Below are 16,463 nucleotides of genomic sequence, written 5' to 3' on the forward strand. Positions count from 1 at the left end.
CGCATTCCCCAGATTTTGTTTTTTTGATGGAAACCAAGAACCAACAGTCACAAGTACAGAGGCTGACTGCACGACTGAGGTTTCCCCACCATCTTTTTCTTGACCCTGTTGGATTAGCTGGTGGTTTTGCTCTTTTTTGGGCAGATTTTTTGGATGTACATATTGAACAGATAGGTTCTTTTTATGTTATTCTGTCTATGCAGTTGTTAAATCACCCTAGAATAGATGTTATTTTGTGTCATTTTCATCCTCTTTTTCAGATTAGGGTTCAGCAGTTTGCTAGTCTGTTAAGGATTAAATGCTGTTTAGCATCATCTTTTGTACTTCTTGGGGATTTTAATGACATCTTAGCCCCTTCAGATAAAGAAGGAGGCCTTTCGTATGTGTATAATGCTCATATTCCCTTTCACTCTTTTATTTCTACTTTACAGCTGACTGATCTGGATTATGTGGGGCAACCTTATACTTGGTCCAATCGTCGACCATTTCCTTTTCTAATTCAGGAACGGTTGGATAGAGTTTTTGGATCACAAACTTGGATTCAATTGCATCCGGATACTCAAGTTTTTCATCTTCCAGCTATAGCATCAGACCATGCTCCAATCCTTTTTCACACTCAGATAGTCCCTCATATTAAGACTCATCGTTTTATCTTTGATCAACCCTGGTGTTCGAATGAGGAAGTTCATAATATTATAGCTCAGGGTTGGCAGACTAGAGTTTCTGGTTCTCTTATGTATAGTATATTCTCTCGCCTGAAGCTAATCAGACATCAGCTAGTGCATTGGAAGTCAGCAAACAGGTTAAATTCTTCCATTATTATTTCTGATCTGAAAACACAGTTAACAGATTGTCTTGCACAGCCATCAGTCCTCATTAATTGGACTCATATCAGGAAGTTAGAGAATGATTTATCTGCAGCACATAAACAGGAGGAGTTGTATTGGTCTCAAAAAGCTAGACAATTATGGTTGAAATGTGGCGATCGCAATACTTCTTTTTTTCACGCTTCAACTAAACAACACAGGTTTAAGAATAATATCCAAAGCTTACAATCAGAGAATAGCAGTTGGCTAACTACTCCAACAGATATCTCTGCTCATATTTTAAGCTATTTTCAGGGCTTGTTTACTTCCACATTTCCTACAAATTTTGAGTCTATGTTTCATGCTTTTCCCTCAGTAGTGACTTCTGTGATGAATTCTTCTTTGATCAGACCAGTTTCTGCAGCAGAAGTTAAAGTGGCAATCTGGGCTATCAATCCTTCTAAAGCCCCTGGTTCGGATGGCTATACGTCCTTTTTCTTTCAACAATACTGGGATATTTTGGGTTCAGATATTACTAAGGCCATTATTCAGTTTTTTCATGGAGGTAATTTGCTTCATAGCTTCAATCATACTCTTCTTTCTTTAATACCAAAAGTGCATAAGCCTCAGAGGGTTACTGATTTGAGGCCAATTAGTTTGTGTACTGTCTTTTACAAGATTATCTCCAAAATACTGACTACAAGATTGCAAGCTGTTTTGCCAACTATTTTAGGCCCTTCTCAAAATGCTTTTGTCAAAGGACGTTCCATATCAGATAATATTCTTTTGGTTCATGAGGTACTTCATTTTTTACGACATAAAAGATCAGGGAAGAAGGGTTTCTTGGCTCTGAAGTTAGATGTCAGTAAGGCATATGATCGTCTGGAATGGTCTTTTCTGCAGTATATTCTGAAGGCATGGGGCTTTCATTCCACTTTTATAGATTGGATAATGATTTGTGTTTCTACTGTTACTTTTTCTGTTCAATTTAATGGACAGATTCATGGTTATTTCCATCCTACGCGTGGTATCAGACAAGGAGATCCACTATCTCCCTTGTTATTTGTTTTATGTTCTGAAGGTTTGTCATTTCTTATTTCACAAGCTGCAATGTCTGGGTTGTATCAGGGCCTTTCTTTAGCAAGGTATTGTCCTAAACTTACACACTTAATGTTTGCAGATGACTCTATTCTGTTTACAGTGGCTGATGATTTTCAAGTGGATGTCATTCTTAATCTTCTGGGTAATTATGCTCGATTTAGTGGTCAGCTGATCAATTATTCCAAGTCTGCAGTATTCTTTAGTCAGAATGTTTCTCATATTCACAAAATGAGACTTAGTGAAAGGCTAGGGGTTGTCAACTCTAATTTTGAGGGTAAATATTTGGGACTTCCTTGTTCTATCTTACATTCCAAAAATACAACATTTGCCCCATTATTAGCTCAGATCTCAAATAGAATATTGGGATGGAAGGAGAAATTTTTGTCTTTGGGGGGTAAGGAAGTTCTTATTAAGGCAGTGGTCAATGCCATCCCCACTTATACTATGATGAGCTTCAAGCTGCCATCTTCCCTGTGTAACCGTGTTGATAGTATAGCTGCTAATTTCTGGTGGGGTCAATTACATGAGGAACATCGGTATCATTGGGTTTCTTGGCGTAAGATGTGTCTTCACAAATCACAGGGAGGGTTAGGTTTTAAGAACCTTCGTGAGTTTAATCAAGCTCTTTTGGCAAAGCAAGTTTGGAGGATTCTCCATCATCCTCAGTCCCTGTTATTCCAAGTTCTTAAAGCACGTTATTTTCATTCTACTGATCTTTTATCAGCTGGGATTGGTTGTAATCCATCATGGGGTTGGCGTAGCTTACAATTTGGGGCTCTTCTGCTTAAGAAAGGCATAAGGTGGCAACCTAATAATGGTCTTAGCATCAACTGTTTAACTACCCCTTGGCTGCCTACCTCTTATCCTTTTCTTCCACAATTGCAACCTAATATTGATCGATCTTCTGTCCCTCAATTTGTCTCTGGTTTACTGACTGCTTCAGGGAAAGCTTGGAACATTTCATTGTTATCACAGTTTTTTCTTCCAGATGATGTTCAGGTTATTTTGGCCTTACCTTTGCCTGTTATTTCCTGCCCGGATAAATTGATTTGGCATTTTACTGATAATGGATTATATTCAGTCAAATCTGGCTACAGACTGCTATCTAGGTATTCTGTTTCTTCTGAGGTGCCTGTTTCTGTGTTGTTATCCATAGCTGATTGGAAATTCCTGTGGAATTTGAATGTTTCTCCTAAAATCAGACTTTTTATTTGGAGATGTCTTCATAATGCATTACCTTGTGGGGAATTGTTGGCACAACGATTTCTGATATCTTCTTGTTGTCCTTATTGTCAACTTGAAGAGTCTTTGTTGCATATGTTGTTTACTTGTCCGTATGCTCAACATTGCTGGTTCCTATCACCATTTTCGTTTCGCTCTTCTTGGATCACTATGGGATCTTTCTCTCAGCTCTGGTTATATGTTTGTGCACAATTGGCAAGGTTGTCTGATAATACCAACATTTCTTATTTCTGCTATCTTCTCTGGTTTATATGGAAGTCTCGGAACTCTCTGATTTTCAGGCATCAGTTTATTTCAGAACAGGATACTGTGAACCTGGCCTGGACAGATTGTTCTCAATTTCTGGATGCCCAAGATGTTCCTACTGTTGTGTTGTCTCAGTCTATTCCTGTTCTTCCTCCTCAGATGGCTCCAGTAGGTTTTTTGAAAATCAATGTTGATGCTGCAACTCATGCGTTAAAAAGATTTGGTACAATTGCAGCTATAGCTCGTGATGCTTCCAACCAGGTTATTTCACAATTTTCATCAGTTTATAGGTTTTTATGGGACCCTGGCATTTTGGAGTTTATAGCTTTACGTGATGCTATGATTTGGGCACTTTCTAATCATTGGCCGAAGGTTATCTTTGAGAGTGATGCACTTCAAGTAATTCAGACAGTTAACAATTCAAATGTTCTTCTTTCCTCTGCCTGGGGTATTTGCAGCGATATTTGGCATCTTAAATCTCTCTTTGTAGATGTTTCCTTCTGTCATGTTTCTAGGATTTTCAATTGTTTAGCCCATAATCTGGCACAGAATGTTAAGGCTTCTGTTGTATTGATGTAATTGGTTTTTGTTAATATATCACTACCTTTTCTGGCAAAAAAAAAAAAAGGAGAGTTTTTTTCCCCTAAAAGTCCTTTAAAAGCTCAATTGGTTTCTCTTAGGGCCCATTTGGTTCAGTTGTTTCTTATAACTGGTAGCTGATAAACTATATGTATTTGGGGAGATTTGACTAGCTGTTATTGTTTATATATAAAATGGTTGTTTTTATTTATTAAACTATAAATATATTATATTATATAATATTTAATAAAAATATTAATTATTTTTTATAAGAAGTAATATTTAGTTTAAATTATTTAGATATTTTTTTTGATAAATTTATGATTTATTTTTAAAAAATTATTAAATTATCATTGTTTTAATATAAATAAAATAATTTTATATAATTTATAAACATTAGAGTATTTAAAAAAAATTATATATTAAAAAAATAATGTATTCTAATAGGGATAATTTTGTCTAAATAATTCAAAATATTGAAACAACTATCAACTGTTGGCAAAAAAACTCCAAAATGGAGCTTTTCAAACCACAATTGTTGGAAGTTCAAAAAACTCTTCAAAAAAATCTCACCAAACGCTTTGGTAGAGTTTTTTGAAAAGCAAAAGCTAATAGTTCCACCAAAAAGCTGAACCATAAAAATAGATCAGAAGCAAAGACAACTTTAAAATACACACAAAATAATAAAAAAGATTGATCACCATGATCATATCAACAATTTCTTTCAAGTTGTGAGGCCAAAGAAAGTTTATAAATATCAGAAACAGCAACAGCAGTTTCTGATAGCTTGCTTTTCATATCTGAGATCTTCGACACCATATGTTCTTTATATTTTGAGACTGTATCTACCACTGCAAATAGTTCATGAGCCCATATCTGAATTTCTTCATCAGTTTCTTTCATTGCTTCTTGCAACTTTACTTCACCCGCCTGTAAATTAATTATTGAAAGATTTATGTTGAACTACTTGCAGAATTCAACCATGTATGCGCAGCTAAAGTGTGCAAAAACTAATCTAAAGTGAAAAATCGAACTGAAGAGACAAATTTAGTTCGGTTTGGATTGAAATTGTAAAACAAAAAAAAAATCATTTTTTGGTTTGGTTTGGTTTGGGAAGCAATTAAATTTCAATTCACTTCTGGTGCAATCAAAAGTTTTTAAAACAATCGGAAGTTTGTTTTGAACCGAATGCAAACCTCTGCGCAGCAACATTGCATATATTAAAATGACAAACTAATTTGTTTCATCACCGAATCAGAAACAGTTCAAAAGAGAAATAGGCAAATCATGAAGTCGTACCTTCAGAAAATCTGCGGCTTCTCTTTCCAAAACATCCAAGTTATGAGCCTCCATTTGAACATCCTGCGACAGCTTTTGAGCTTCCACTGCACATCTGTTGGTGAATTCCTCTGTTTCATTTCTCAACAAAATTAACTGAGCTTCCACCTGACAGGATTATTTGTTTCTTTATTAAGTTCATCCACACAAAAATTATAATGACAAGTTATGAACAGTGAATAAGGTTGATTATTGATAAAAAAAATTGACATCCATTACTGTCGGTTGTGTCACAAATCACCCATCTTAAGCTTTTCTTAATATCCCTAAACTGCACAATACTGGATCAGCAAAATACAAACTGATGTGATTTTAGCAAAAATTTCAATAAGCAATAATAGTTCCTTAATATATACAGATAGCTAAACTAAACTACTCAAGTCACTTACAGAACCTGGGACTTTGAACCTACAAACTACCAGATGACAGTTCTCAGAATCAGTTCAATGACCATATTAAAGAACTCGTCTTAAAGGCAGACTTAAAACAACCAAGTCCTTTTTTAAACAGCTATATAGCATATGAATACCAAATGATAGACCGGGATATAAAGGAATTGGTGAGAGCAGTAAGAAGAAAACAAAAAAAGAACATGCAAACTCAACAATACCATGAACGTCAGAAAGAAAATTAAAAATCAAGTCCTAGATTAAACATCAGAGCTTAGATGCTGCTCTGCCACTCAGTAACATTGCACGACCAATAAAATACAATACCATCGAACACAGTCCAAAATACTTGGCATAGATCAGAGGCACTTGTAATTAGTAACATGATGTCAGCTCTAAGACCTGGAGAGGAATCGAAAGGAAACAGTATAACAACAAGAAGACCATATTAAAGAACTATAGTGACAAAATGCAACATTCAGTCCAGTTACTCCCAACGTTTTCAGTCTTTTCTATATGACAGTGTTGCTTCCTCATTCCAAATAAATGTCCCTTCTCAAATACCATTCAAACTTTTACCCCCTTCAATACACTAAATCATTTTCTAACAATCAGTTCTCACCCAGAAAATACATCTGCAGTCCCCATATGGCACCCTAAGTAATCAACCAAGTATCTGGGATTGAAACCTCTAGCTTTATCCCAAACCTCTGCTAATTCCAGACAAGGAAACATGTTAGAAATTACTCATTCGCTCAGGTTACCAGGTAGGAATGTTAAGGTATGCCAGGGTAGAAGTCCAATTATGCTAACTTTGGACATGTATTTTTTTTGGATCCAGTAGCCATCATATTGCAAGCACTACAAAGTGGATATCCAGTTAATGAAGTTCATCACTTCATGCCATATTGCATTTCAACAATGACTAAGTCAATATCTTTGGGCTAGTGGTACGGACACTGCTTATCTTTTGGGAAAACATACTTTTACGTCATTTCGTGTCTCTCCCAGAAAATAGCATTTTAGCATTTCTTAACGGAATAGTCCAATGAAGTGCACCACTGCTTACAAAAAGAGCAATAGATTTTTTGTCCAGACCAAAACAATAAGTTTCAAGCATAACATGTTAAAAGAAGAGATGCAGTAAAAATTCTTTTATAATTTTATTAACTATAAAGTAGATGATTTTACGTACATCATCAATACGAGATTGAAGAGCAGCAAGACGCTTATTTTTAGCCTCAACCCTAGCAGTCAATTCTGAAGACTCCCGTTGAAGTGAGATTAAACCTTCCATTTTTTCCATAGAGCTTTTTCTTACGTCATCTGCAAAGGATGCAAGTCCAGGCTTAACTACAGATCTATAGTCAACCCCCATAACTTCAGCTGGGGTAGATCCTTTGGTATTCAACATGTACTGAAAGCCAAGCTTTAATCTGGGACCATAAAAAAAATCACATACGCTACAGCATATTAGAAAACTAAGATAACCAGCAATTTTCAATTCTACCCAATAATGAGATGTTCCAACATACTCCACGTGCCAACTACTTCAAAAAATTTATAACTGAAAAATACATTGAACTCGTGGGGACCTCTTTATGGCGTTTAATTATAAAACATACTGCTTAGCACATCGACACATTCTCTTTCAAATATCCTCTAACTCAAAAAACGAAATGACAATCAAGCATATTAACGCCCTATCAATGTATGGGACTGTAGCATAAGATGAACTTCCAAATATCTACAAAGAACCTGCTAGTGTCCAAGAATAACTAGTTCACATGCCGAAAAAAAAAGAATATGTTTCTCCTACTAGCATGATTAATTCGACAGCCTAAATCAGCATCACAGCACAGGCAGCATATAATGTGTTAAGACCATCCAAAATGAATTACACAAACTAAAACGACAACACTACTAAAAATAAATTAATCTAAGAAATTCAAACCTCCTAATAGCTTGGTTAGCATCCATGGCAAGTGTCTCAAGCTCTTTAATCTTATGTCCAATTTCGGCATCAAGATCCCAAGTCTTCTCTTCCCACGAATTCCTCGCCCCTTCAGCCTCACCTATATCTCTTTCGACAGCTTGCAACTCTCTCTTCATCCTCTCTGCATCCCTCGAATTAATACTCTGCTCATCAACTCTCTTCTTCAGCTCCTCATTCTCGGAATCAATCCTCTTTTTCTCCTCAACTTTGACTTCGGATTCAGTCCTTTTCTCTTCCAAAACCCTATTCAAAGCCTCATTCCTAGAATTCAACTCCGCCATCATAGCATTGAACTTCCCCACATCTTCCTCCAACGCATTCCTCAAACTCTCCAATTTCTCCTTCTCGGTCGGCCCCACTTTCAATCCCTCGGATTTTGCTTCCAATTCTCTAAAGGTACTCTCCAAAACCCTAACATTATCAGCCACAATATCTCTCTCGTTCTCTAACTTCTCAAAATACTCCCTATCTATCGCTTCCACAGCGTCATCATCGCCCTGTAAGAAGTTCAAATAAGTATCTAAGAAATAAACAAACATACTATTACTTTGCACAAACCCCCTTGAATTAACACTTGAATATTCTGTATACAAACAAATTTGGACCAGCCAATGAATTAAAGCAAGACAGGCAGGCCAGTTGTGAGGCGTATTAGGGGCACGGAGAGTAGATTTATTGACTTTGAAAGGGCAATTTAGGGACTTCAAGATGATGAAAAAATCATCTTCTAGTTTGGTGACTGGGAAATCTAACTGGTGAAGTAGAAATTGAAGAGTGTCGGTTATTTCTTTGGCAGAGGAGATTGGGTGCGTGCGGAGCGCGTGGCTTGAAGAGTGAGATGAGAGATACGAGTTGATTGCGCGAACTGCGGTGTTTTGTTGGGCTCGGTCTGTGTATAGTTCAGCGGCGGAGAACCGAGTTGCTCCGATTGTCGACGGACGGCTGCTGGCGAAACTTGCATCGGAGTCGCGTGAAGTGAATTGGCGGTGGTGGTCTGGTGTTGGTTGCGGGATTAATGAGTCTGTTGGACGGCCGCGCTTGGGGTTTGCGCCTCTCATTTGGAGGATGAGGGTTTGGTTTTTTGAGTGTTTTTGGTTCGAGGGAGGGAGAATTTGAATTTTTGGGGCTATGGGGAATATTTCAATTTTTCATTTATTTTAGTGGACTACTAATAACCTCCCCTACATTACTAGGTACCGCCCTTTTATTTTACCAAAATATCCTTTTACTGTTTTCTAATTCTAAAACTTACATTCTAAAACTTATATTCAAATATGAATACACTTATATTGTTCTTTTATATTATTTCTTTATAAAAAAATACACTTATATTATTTTTAAGTGCACTTATATTATTTTTTATATTATTATTTTTATCAAAAAATACACTTATATTAATTTTATATTAATTTTTTATTAAAAAAATATACTTATATTATTTTGGGTTAATTACATATAAAATCACCACCTTTACACGAAATTGCAAAAATAACACGACCTTTAAAACGTGGCAATTCAGGGCACCACCTTTCATTTCTTTTCAAAAATAACACGGGCACATTTTTAGTGGCATTTTTGCTGACGTGGCGTGACACGTGGCACTCTCATTGAGTGTCCAAGTCAGCAAAATTTTATCAAAAAATGTGCCCATGTTGTTTTTGAAAAGAAATGAAAGGTGATGCCCTGAATTGACACGTTTTAAAGGTCGTGTTATTTTTGAAAATTCGTGTAAAGGTGGTGATTTTATATGTAATTAACCCTATTATTTTTAAGTACATATATATTATTTTTTTTATTAAAAAAATACACTTATATTATTTTTTAGTACATATATATTATTGTTTATAATAAATTTTTATCAAACAAATACACTTATATTGTTTTTTTATAAAAAAATATACTTACATTATTTTTAAGTGCACTTATATTAATTTTTATCAAAAAAAACACTTATATTAGTATTCGGGATCAAGGTGCAGCCAACGACTATATCAGATTTCAGTTGCCAAGCAATGAAACCTGTAATAGCAATGAAATTTGACGTATTTTTTGACATCTTGAATCCGACGTCGCCCTTATTATATTATAGAAGAAGCACTAAAAGAGAATGATGCATGGTGCAGTGAAATTCTCATTTAAACAAACTCCATGAACCAGCTGCTGCAGGATCATTTATCACGCCTAAGAAAAACTGCCGCAAAAAAGATATGTAGTAGCATTAGATTTGTAACCACCTAAAACTTTATATGATGCTGAATGCAGTAGAAGCACGCTACAACTTTACATTTCAATATATGAAAGTTTCTGCAAAAATAAAGATATGCACTGCAAATGTAATAAGGTCACTGTAGTTTGCATGAAACAAATTGGGGATGCATATCCACTAATTTTCAGCTCTACTTCTATATAGACCAAGTCAAGCAGCTGTACTTCATAAATTAAGTAATAGCTTCAATTTTCTTGCGCTGAAAGCATAGTGTTACTTCTCCTCCATTTAAGTTTAAGCTCACATTTAATCTTTCTTAATAAACCAGCTCAAAAAGGTCCCTAACGCTTTTAGGAAGAGTACATATATAAGGCCATAGTCCTGCCCATCTGTAAGATGTTCATGTTCATGTCCAGTGCTTGACACGCAGTGAGATGTTCATATTTAGCATTTTAGCTTGTGCTTTAGATATTAGTAAAACTGAATTAAGTTCATTTCAATTTATAAGATTCGAGCTGCAACTTATATCTCATTTGTTTACGTGCTAAATGAGCCGAGCTCAGTCTCTACTAGTTTAATTTTTTTATATGCGATGAGGTGTTTAAGATTTTAAAATTATTTTATTCAATCCAAAAAATAGAGATAATAAATTTATAAATTTTACATTTTATTAGTACAAAATTTTTAAATTCAATATATAAAAAAAAAGTAATGTTTAGGCAGTTGGGCTTTACTGAAAGCATTGAACAAGGAAGAGGAACAAAACGAAAGCCCAAGTATAAAATTGCACACGATCTCAAAGTCCAATGGCTGCTAATTCTATCTTCTTCAAATCACATTTTATCTTTTCTTGACCGAACAACAGACACGGATTGAGATAGGCAGAGGCAGGTTTCAAGAATTTATAGTGAAAAATGGTGGCTACAGCTACAATCACAGGGATAGGGACAGCTGGATTATTCGGGTTATCATGTAGTAACACTCAAAGAAGAAATCTGTCGTCAAGATGTGTCAAAATGACGGTCTCCGTTGAGGAAGAAAAGAAGAATTTCACTCTCAAGAAATCCCAAGAAGCTTTCAATATCGCCAAGGTATTATATGGGTTCATTCCTAAACTCAATTTTAACATGTTTTTCTGAATTTGTTTTGTTAATCGTTTTTGAAGGAGCTGATGCCGGGAGGTGTGAATTCACCGGTGAGGGCATTTAAGTCAGTGGGTGGACAGCCTATTGTTATGGATTCTGTAAAGGGTTCTCACATGTGGGACATTGATGGCAATGAGTATGTTGATTATGTTGGTTCTTGGGGTCCTGCCATTATTGGTCATGCTGATGATCAGGTATTGTGTTTGCTTTTTACTTAGCTTGTGACTTCATAGTCACTTGATTTGGCAGCCTTTCTAACTTAACAGCTTTCATTTCTTCATGGAAATTGGTGCCAGTTCATGTTTTTTCATTTTCACTTCAAACAATTGCTATGTCAAATTCTAGTAGGTCTTTTTTCTAGCTGGAGACGAGACACGTTGAAAGGGGAACTGGATATTTGATATATTTTTTTATGTAATTATTTGTTATAAATATAAATTTTGGAGCTTTTGGAAGCGTTTTCGAATATGGAAACAAAATGCCAAAATGCAAAACTCCGATAAGTTTCTGTGCAACATGAGGAGTGCTAATGGGTTTGAGTTCAAAAAACAATCATTTCTGCGTTTTCATTTGTTTTGTTCCTTTAAATAGATGAAAGAAGCTCCTTTTTTTATTGCGGTGGCAATTCGTTTTCTTCGACTCTAGTTTATCATGCATAGCTGTTAGATGTTGGTGATGAACTTGCATTTACCTACTATAGGTACTTGCAGCCTTGGCTGAAACAATGAAGAAAGGGACAAGCTTTGGTGCGCCTTGTCTTCTAGAGAATGAACTAGCAAAGATGGTGATAAAAGCAGTTCCTTGCATTGAAATGGTTCGATTTGTCAATTCTGGAACAGAGGCTTGTATGGGTGTTCTTCGTCTAGCTCGTGCCTTTACTGGGCGGGAGAAGCTTATCAAATTTGAGGGTTGTTATCACGGTCATGCCGATCCTTTCCTTGTCAAGGCAGGAAGTGGTGTTGCAACACTAGGACTCCCCGACTCCCCTGGCGTACCAAAAGCAGCAACCTTTGAAACTTTAACAGCCCCCTTCAATGACATAGCTGCTGTCGAAAAACTTTTTGAGGCTAACAAAGGAGAGATTTCAGCTGTAATTCTTGAACCCGTTGTAGGAAATTCCGGTTTCATCCCACCTAAACCAGAGTTCCTTAATGCTATCCGCAGGATCACCAAAGAAAATGACGCTCTTCTAATCTTTGATGAAGTTATGACTGGATTCCGTTTGTCATACGGTGGAGCTCAGGAGTATTTTGGCATAACTCCCGACCTAACAACACTGGGGAAGATCATTGGTGGTGGTTTACCAGTTGGTGCATATGGAGGAAGGAGGGAGATCATGGAAATGGTTGCACCAGCGGGACCAATGTACCAGGCCGGGACCTTGAGCGGAAACCCACTGGCAATGACAGCTGGGATTCACACTCTGAAGCGGTTGCAGGAGCCAGGAAGTTACGAGTATTTGGATAAGATCACAGGCGAACTTGTCCAGGGCATACTGGATGCTGGCAAGAGGGCTGGACATTCTATGTGTGGTGGGCATATAAGAGGGATGTTCGGATTTTTCTTCACGGAAGGACCTGTTTACGACTTTTCTGATGCAAAGAAAAGTGATGGTGCAAAATTTGCCAGGTTCTTTCAAGGAATGCTGGAGGAAGGTGTATATTTTGCTCCGTCGCAATTTGAGGCTGGGTTCACTAGCTTGGCACATACAGCTGAAGATATTCAACATACGATAAATGCAGCTGAGAAAGTTTTCCGCAAGATTTAGAGAGTAGATCTTTTTGTACTACGAGCCGATCAAAATAACCCCTTTTGTCAATGTGAGCCCTCATTTGTATTGATATGTCTGAAGACACATAGCAATTCGATTTTTATCAGTTTTATTCAGTGAGTAACCTGTTGAAGTTTGAGTGTATTATTTCAGTTTAGGTTTGTGTTAATTAAATCTTCACAATCTCACCTCAGCAGGTGTGTTTATAAATTCCTAGTTATTATTATTATTATTATTCAGGTGCAACCTTGTGGTCAATTTTGTTTTTTGATATGTTAACATCACTTCATACCTAACATTAGGGGCGTGTATTCTATTCAAACCGAAATTGTATTATATTTTTCTTTTTAAAATCAAACTGAATTTATAAGGATTTAAAACAGTATACGCCGAACCAAAGAGGTAATTTGGTTAGTTTTTTTTAGTTAGTTTGCACCATAAGTGAACTGAACTGTTTAAACTTTCAAATTATTCCGAGCCAAACTAAATTTATTGGTTCAATTTGCCTCGAGTTTTGCTTACTCCTATTTTAAATAGTCAAAATGGGTACATAAATTTCATATAAACTAAACTGAATTTAAAATTTTATAATCCACATAAACCAAATTTGAACACCCCTCACGCTTGTGTGATTCAATCTGCAAAACCAGCCTTCTCACACGAACCAACTAGTGTCCCCAGGCTTAGTTAGTCTAGTTCTATATCTTATTAATAGAAGGGACAGTTATTATTTACCCCTTCATTTTAAGTTTGAAATACTACTATCTCCCTAAACAGTAACTGTTTTTTCTTTCTTTCTAATGTTTGATTAAATTCATTTTTTCCTTCAGTCATTTAAATCTGTTATGGTCAAATAATATGATTGTTACAAATTAAATTAAATTTAACTCTTCAATTTATTTATTTTTCAAAAGTTCCACACAATCATTAAAAAGTCCCAACAGATTGTTTAATTTATTAATGAATAATTTCATCTGATTTTTTTAACAATTTATCTACATTTGTATGTTAACGCATTACATGCATGAACTGCAATCATACCAAAATTGATTTGCAATATATTCAGATCACAAATTCTTGAATTTAGGTTTATTGTATTCGTGTGGGATAGTCGCAACGAAGCCAAAAGTTTATAATTTATCTCTAATTCGGCTTATCTCTTGAAAAATCAATAATATCCATATATAGTATGCCGAGAATTGAAATGGAATACTATTTTATAAAATGTAAAATCCAAAAATACATAGCAAAATGCTACTTGGCCAGTGCCTGATTGGAGCTTTCATGTTCTTATTTCAATTCTTTAAATTTCAAGAGCAGCAGAATGTTCGAATCTGATAATTTTATAATGACAATAGAGAAAAAGAATTGTAAAAATCCGAGATTTGATTTATTCTTGAATCATTTAATTTCCAAGAATGGATCACCATGATCGAGTTACAGGTCTTGTGTTGCGAGAACGGTGAGTCTGAACAATAACACGATGATGATTAGAATTATGAAGCAAGAAAAGTTTCTTCAATATTTTGATGAACACAACAAAACCCGGCGCTGCCGATTTCTTGGTACCAGTCTTGCTCAATCTTAAAGATTGAACACATCCTGTATTTGTCATTGGATCGTGATCATCATTACGATCATAAACATAATCAAATCTTGAAGTACTACCACTTCTTTTTAACGACGAATTATCGTCGTTAAAATTTTCCCATAACATGTCCATCTTTTCTTCTTTAGCATCACTCTCATCGTCGCGCTCGTCGTTGAATTTTGAAATTTGTTTCTCTACCCAAGAAAAGCTCTTTCTTTGATCCAATTTATGCAGTGGAAAACAATCTTTAAATTCTTCGTCTTCTTCTTGTTGATCATCACTGTCTTCATTTTCTTGTTTGGTTTCGATGATGTGGCGTGGAGAATTATGAGCAGGAGAGGCCGAAGGAGATAAGCGCCATAGCGGCGGCGAATCGATGCCGGAAAAGAGAGGGTCGGGAGGGAGAGTTGGGAAGGAGAAATCTTGAGGAGGCATGGCTATGGTGAATATACGATTTGGTATGTAAATAGAGAAGGGGGTGGTTGTAGGTGGTTATTTGGACGTATTAGTTCAACTAATTCAACAAGTTTTTACCTCTTCTTTTTTCTTTCTTTTACAAAAACTCATATATAAGACTGGCTTTACCTCGACTTTAAATCGGAGACTCAATAGACTGTGAGTAACGTGAGTTTGGGGTTAGTAACTGATTTATTTTAATTAAATTTGCGAATGATTTTAATTTATTTTATTTGATTAATAAAGTCAAATTTAGTTTAATTATAGCTAAAAGTTAAAGTAAATATTAACTAAATTCATAATAATATTTTATGTTTGTATTTATATATATTATTCCTAATTTAACACATCAACCAATATAAATGATTAATTTGATTGGTTCAAATTTGCAATTTTATTATATCAATTTATTCTACCAACTCGATTCTTAATCGAAATGACTATTTGCCACTTTACACCGTACATCAAGCTACAAATATAACCGAGCGGGGGAAATGTATGGGAGGAAAGACTATGATTAGATTATATCAGCAAAAAAGAAAAATGAAAGAGCAAAAAAGAAAAAAGTATTTGGTCGAGCAGGAGGGACAATTGCTCCGACTGCCCCTTCTACCTCCGTGTCTGTCAATTACACAATAAAAATAACTTATTTTTATTTATAAATTTTTAAAGTGGCTTTAGGTGCAATTTAACTCAAGACATGAAACTATAAGATAGACTAAAATACTACTAATTGGACTACTACTAATAAATTGGTGGGTGGAATGTCTCTTTATGGACAAGAAAATGTCGCTATACAGTTACTATAAAATCATACAACTAATAAATACCCATAGCCTTAGCCAAAACAGAACTTCGAAAGGGTATTACAGGCATCCTATCTACCGCCGGATTGTGTGGAGGAATTGCTTATTCTCGAATCTCTTTGCTTAATTTTTTCCACATTATGGTATTCACTCGATAGCTTTCAAAGTTATTGCATTTCTACACATATTTTTGTTTTGGGAAGTTGTTTAATGTACAATATACACCTTCGTATTTGGTTTGGTTTTTAATTTGAACCTTAAATGTTATAAAAAAAATAACAAAATGAACCTTTTTTAACAAATTTTTATTTTTTTCTTTACATATATTGACGTGAACTACCAATGACATACACGTGGCATTGACATATAGTCCAGTTTGTACTTTTTGTGACGTGAGTTCCAAATAAATATAAATCATTCACATCCAAATTGAATAAAATTTCACGTGTACGCTGTGTTGGCATTTTGTAATAACATTGGGTACCATTTTGAAATAAAAAAATTACTAAGGTTCAAGTTATAAACTGAGCCTAACACGAGGGTCAATATTATACTTGGCCATTTTATTTTATTAAGTTACTTATTTATCTTTTCTTATATTATTGTTTTTTTATTACAAAACGGAAAAGAAAAAAAAAATCAAACTTCACTTTGTTGTTGTAAGTTGGGAATTTAAGGATGCATTAGTATTTAGTGTTGATATAGCAGCTTGGTTGCCTCAAAGTTAATGTATCGTCCCAAATCTATATTACGGTTGATATAGAGACTCCTAGTCCTACCTACTTTAATGG

General features: G+C 35.3%; 3 protein-coding genes across 3 annotated transcripts; 1 reads left to right on the top strand and 2 right to left on the bottom strand.

Annotated features, from left to right (window-relative positions):
* Nucleotides 1-4,589: 4,589 nt before the first annotated feature.
* Nucleotides 4,590-8,840, bottom strand: LOC126665931 (kinetochore protein NDC80 homolog). The gene is made up of 4 exons (XM_050358860.1): nt 7,656-8,840; nt 6,897-7,137; nt 5,274-5,420; nt 4,590-4,904 (listed from the first exon to the last, which is right to left on the bottom strand). Exons 1-4 carry the CDS (start codon nt 8,753-8,755, stop codon nt 4,686-4,688), a joined length of 1,707 nt encoding a protein of 568 aa, XP_050214817.1. The 5' UTR covers nt 8,756-8,840; the 3' UTR covers nt 4,590-4,685.
* A 1,864-nt stretch (nt 8,841-10,704) lies between these two features.
* LOC126682006 (glutamate-1-semialdehyde 2,1-aminomutase 2, chloroplastic-like) lies at nt 10,705-13,051 on the top strand. Its single transcript, XM_050377563.2, has 3 exons — nt 10,705-10,994; nt 11,069-11,242; nt 11,749-13,051. Exons 1-3 carry the CDS (start codon nt 10,818-10,820, stop codon nt 12,814-12,816), a joined length of 1,419 nt encoding a protein of 472 aa, XP_050233520.1. The 5' UTR covers nt 10,705-10,817; the 3' UTR covers nt 12,817-13,051.
* A 967-nt stretch (nt 13,052-14,018) lies between these two features.
* Nucleotides 14,019-14,950, bottom strand: LOC126682020 (uncharacterized). The gene has a single exon (XM_050377579.2). It carries the CDS (start codon nt 14,843-14,845, stop codon nt 14,243-14,245), a length of 603 nt encoding a protein of 200 aa, XP_050233536.1. The 5' UTR covers nt 14,846-14,950; the 3' UTR covers nt 14,019-14,242.
* Between the last annotated feature and the right edge of the window lie 1,513 nt (nt 14,951-16,463).

This window comes from Mercurialis annua, linkage group LG1-X, assembly GCF_937616625.2.
Source record: "Mercurialis annua linkage group LG1-X, ddMerAnnu1.2, whole genome shotgun sequence".
Lineage (NCBI taxonomy): Eukaryota > Viridiplantae > Streptophyta > Magnoliopsida > Malpighiales > Euphorbiaceae > Mercurialis > Mercurialis annua.

What these genes read in the sequence shown, in the direction of transcription:
- LOC126682006 (XM_050377563.2), top strand. Translation starts at nt 10,818, where the DNA reads ATGGTGGCTACAGCTACAATCACAGGGATAGGGACAGCTGGATTATTC. An exon ending in AAGCTTTCAATATCGCCAAG is followed by an intron (nt 10,995 to 11,068) that starts GTATTATATGGG and finishes TCGTTTTTGAAG; the next exon opens with GAGCTGATGCCGGGAGGTGT. An exon ending in TTGGTCATGCTGATGATCAG is followed by an intron (nt 11,243 to 11,748) that starts GTATTGTGTTTG and finishes TACCTACTATAG; the next exon opens with GTACTTGCAGCCTTGGCTGA.
- LOC126665931 (XM_050358860.1), bottom strand. Translation starts at nt 8,755, where the DNA reads ATGAGAGGCGCAAACCCCAAGCGCGGCCGTCCAACAGACTCATTAATC. An exon ending in GCTAACCAAGCTATTAGGAG is followed by an intron (nt 7,138 to 7,655) that starts GTTTGAATTTCT and finishes TTATGGTCCCAG; the next exon opens with ATTAAAGCTTGGCTTTCAGT. An exon ending in AAGCCGCAGATTTTCTGAAG is followed by an intron (nt 4,905 to 5,273) that starts GTACGACTTCAT and finishes ATTAATTTACAG; the next exon opens with GCGGGTGAAGTAAAGTTGCA.
- LOC126682020 (XM_050377579.2), bottom strand. Translation starts at nt 14,845, where the DNA reads ATGCCTCCTCAAGATTTCTCCTTCCCAACTCTCCCTCCCGACCCTCTC.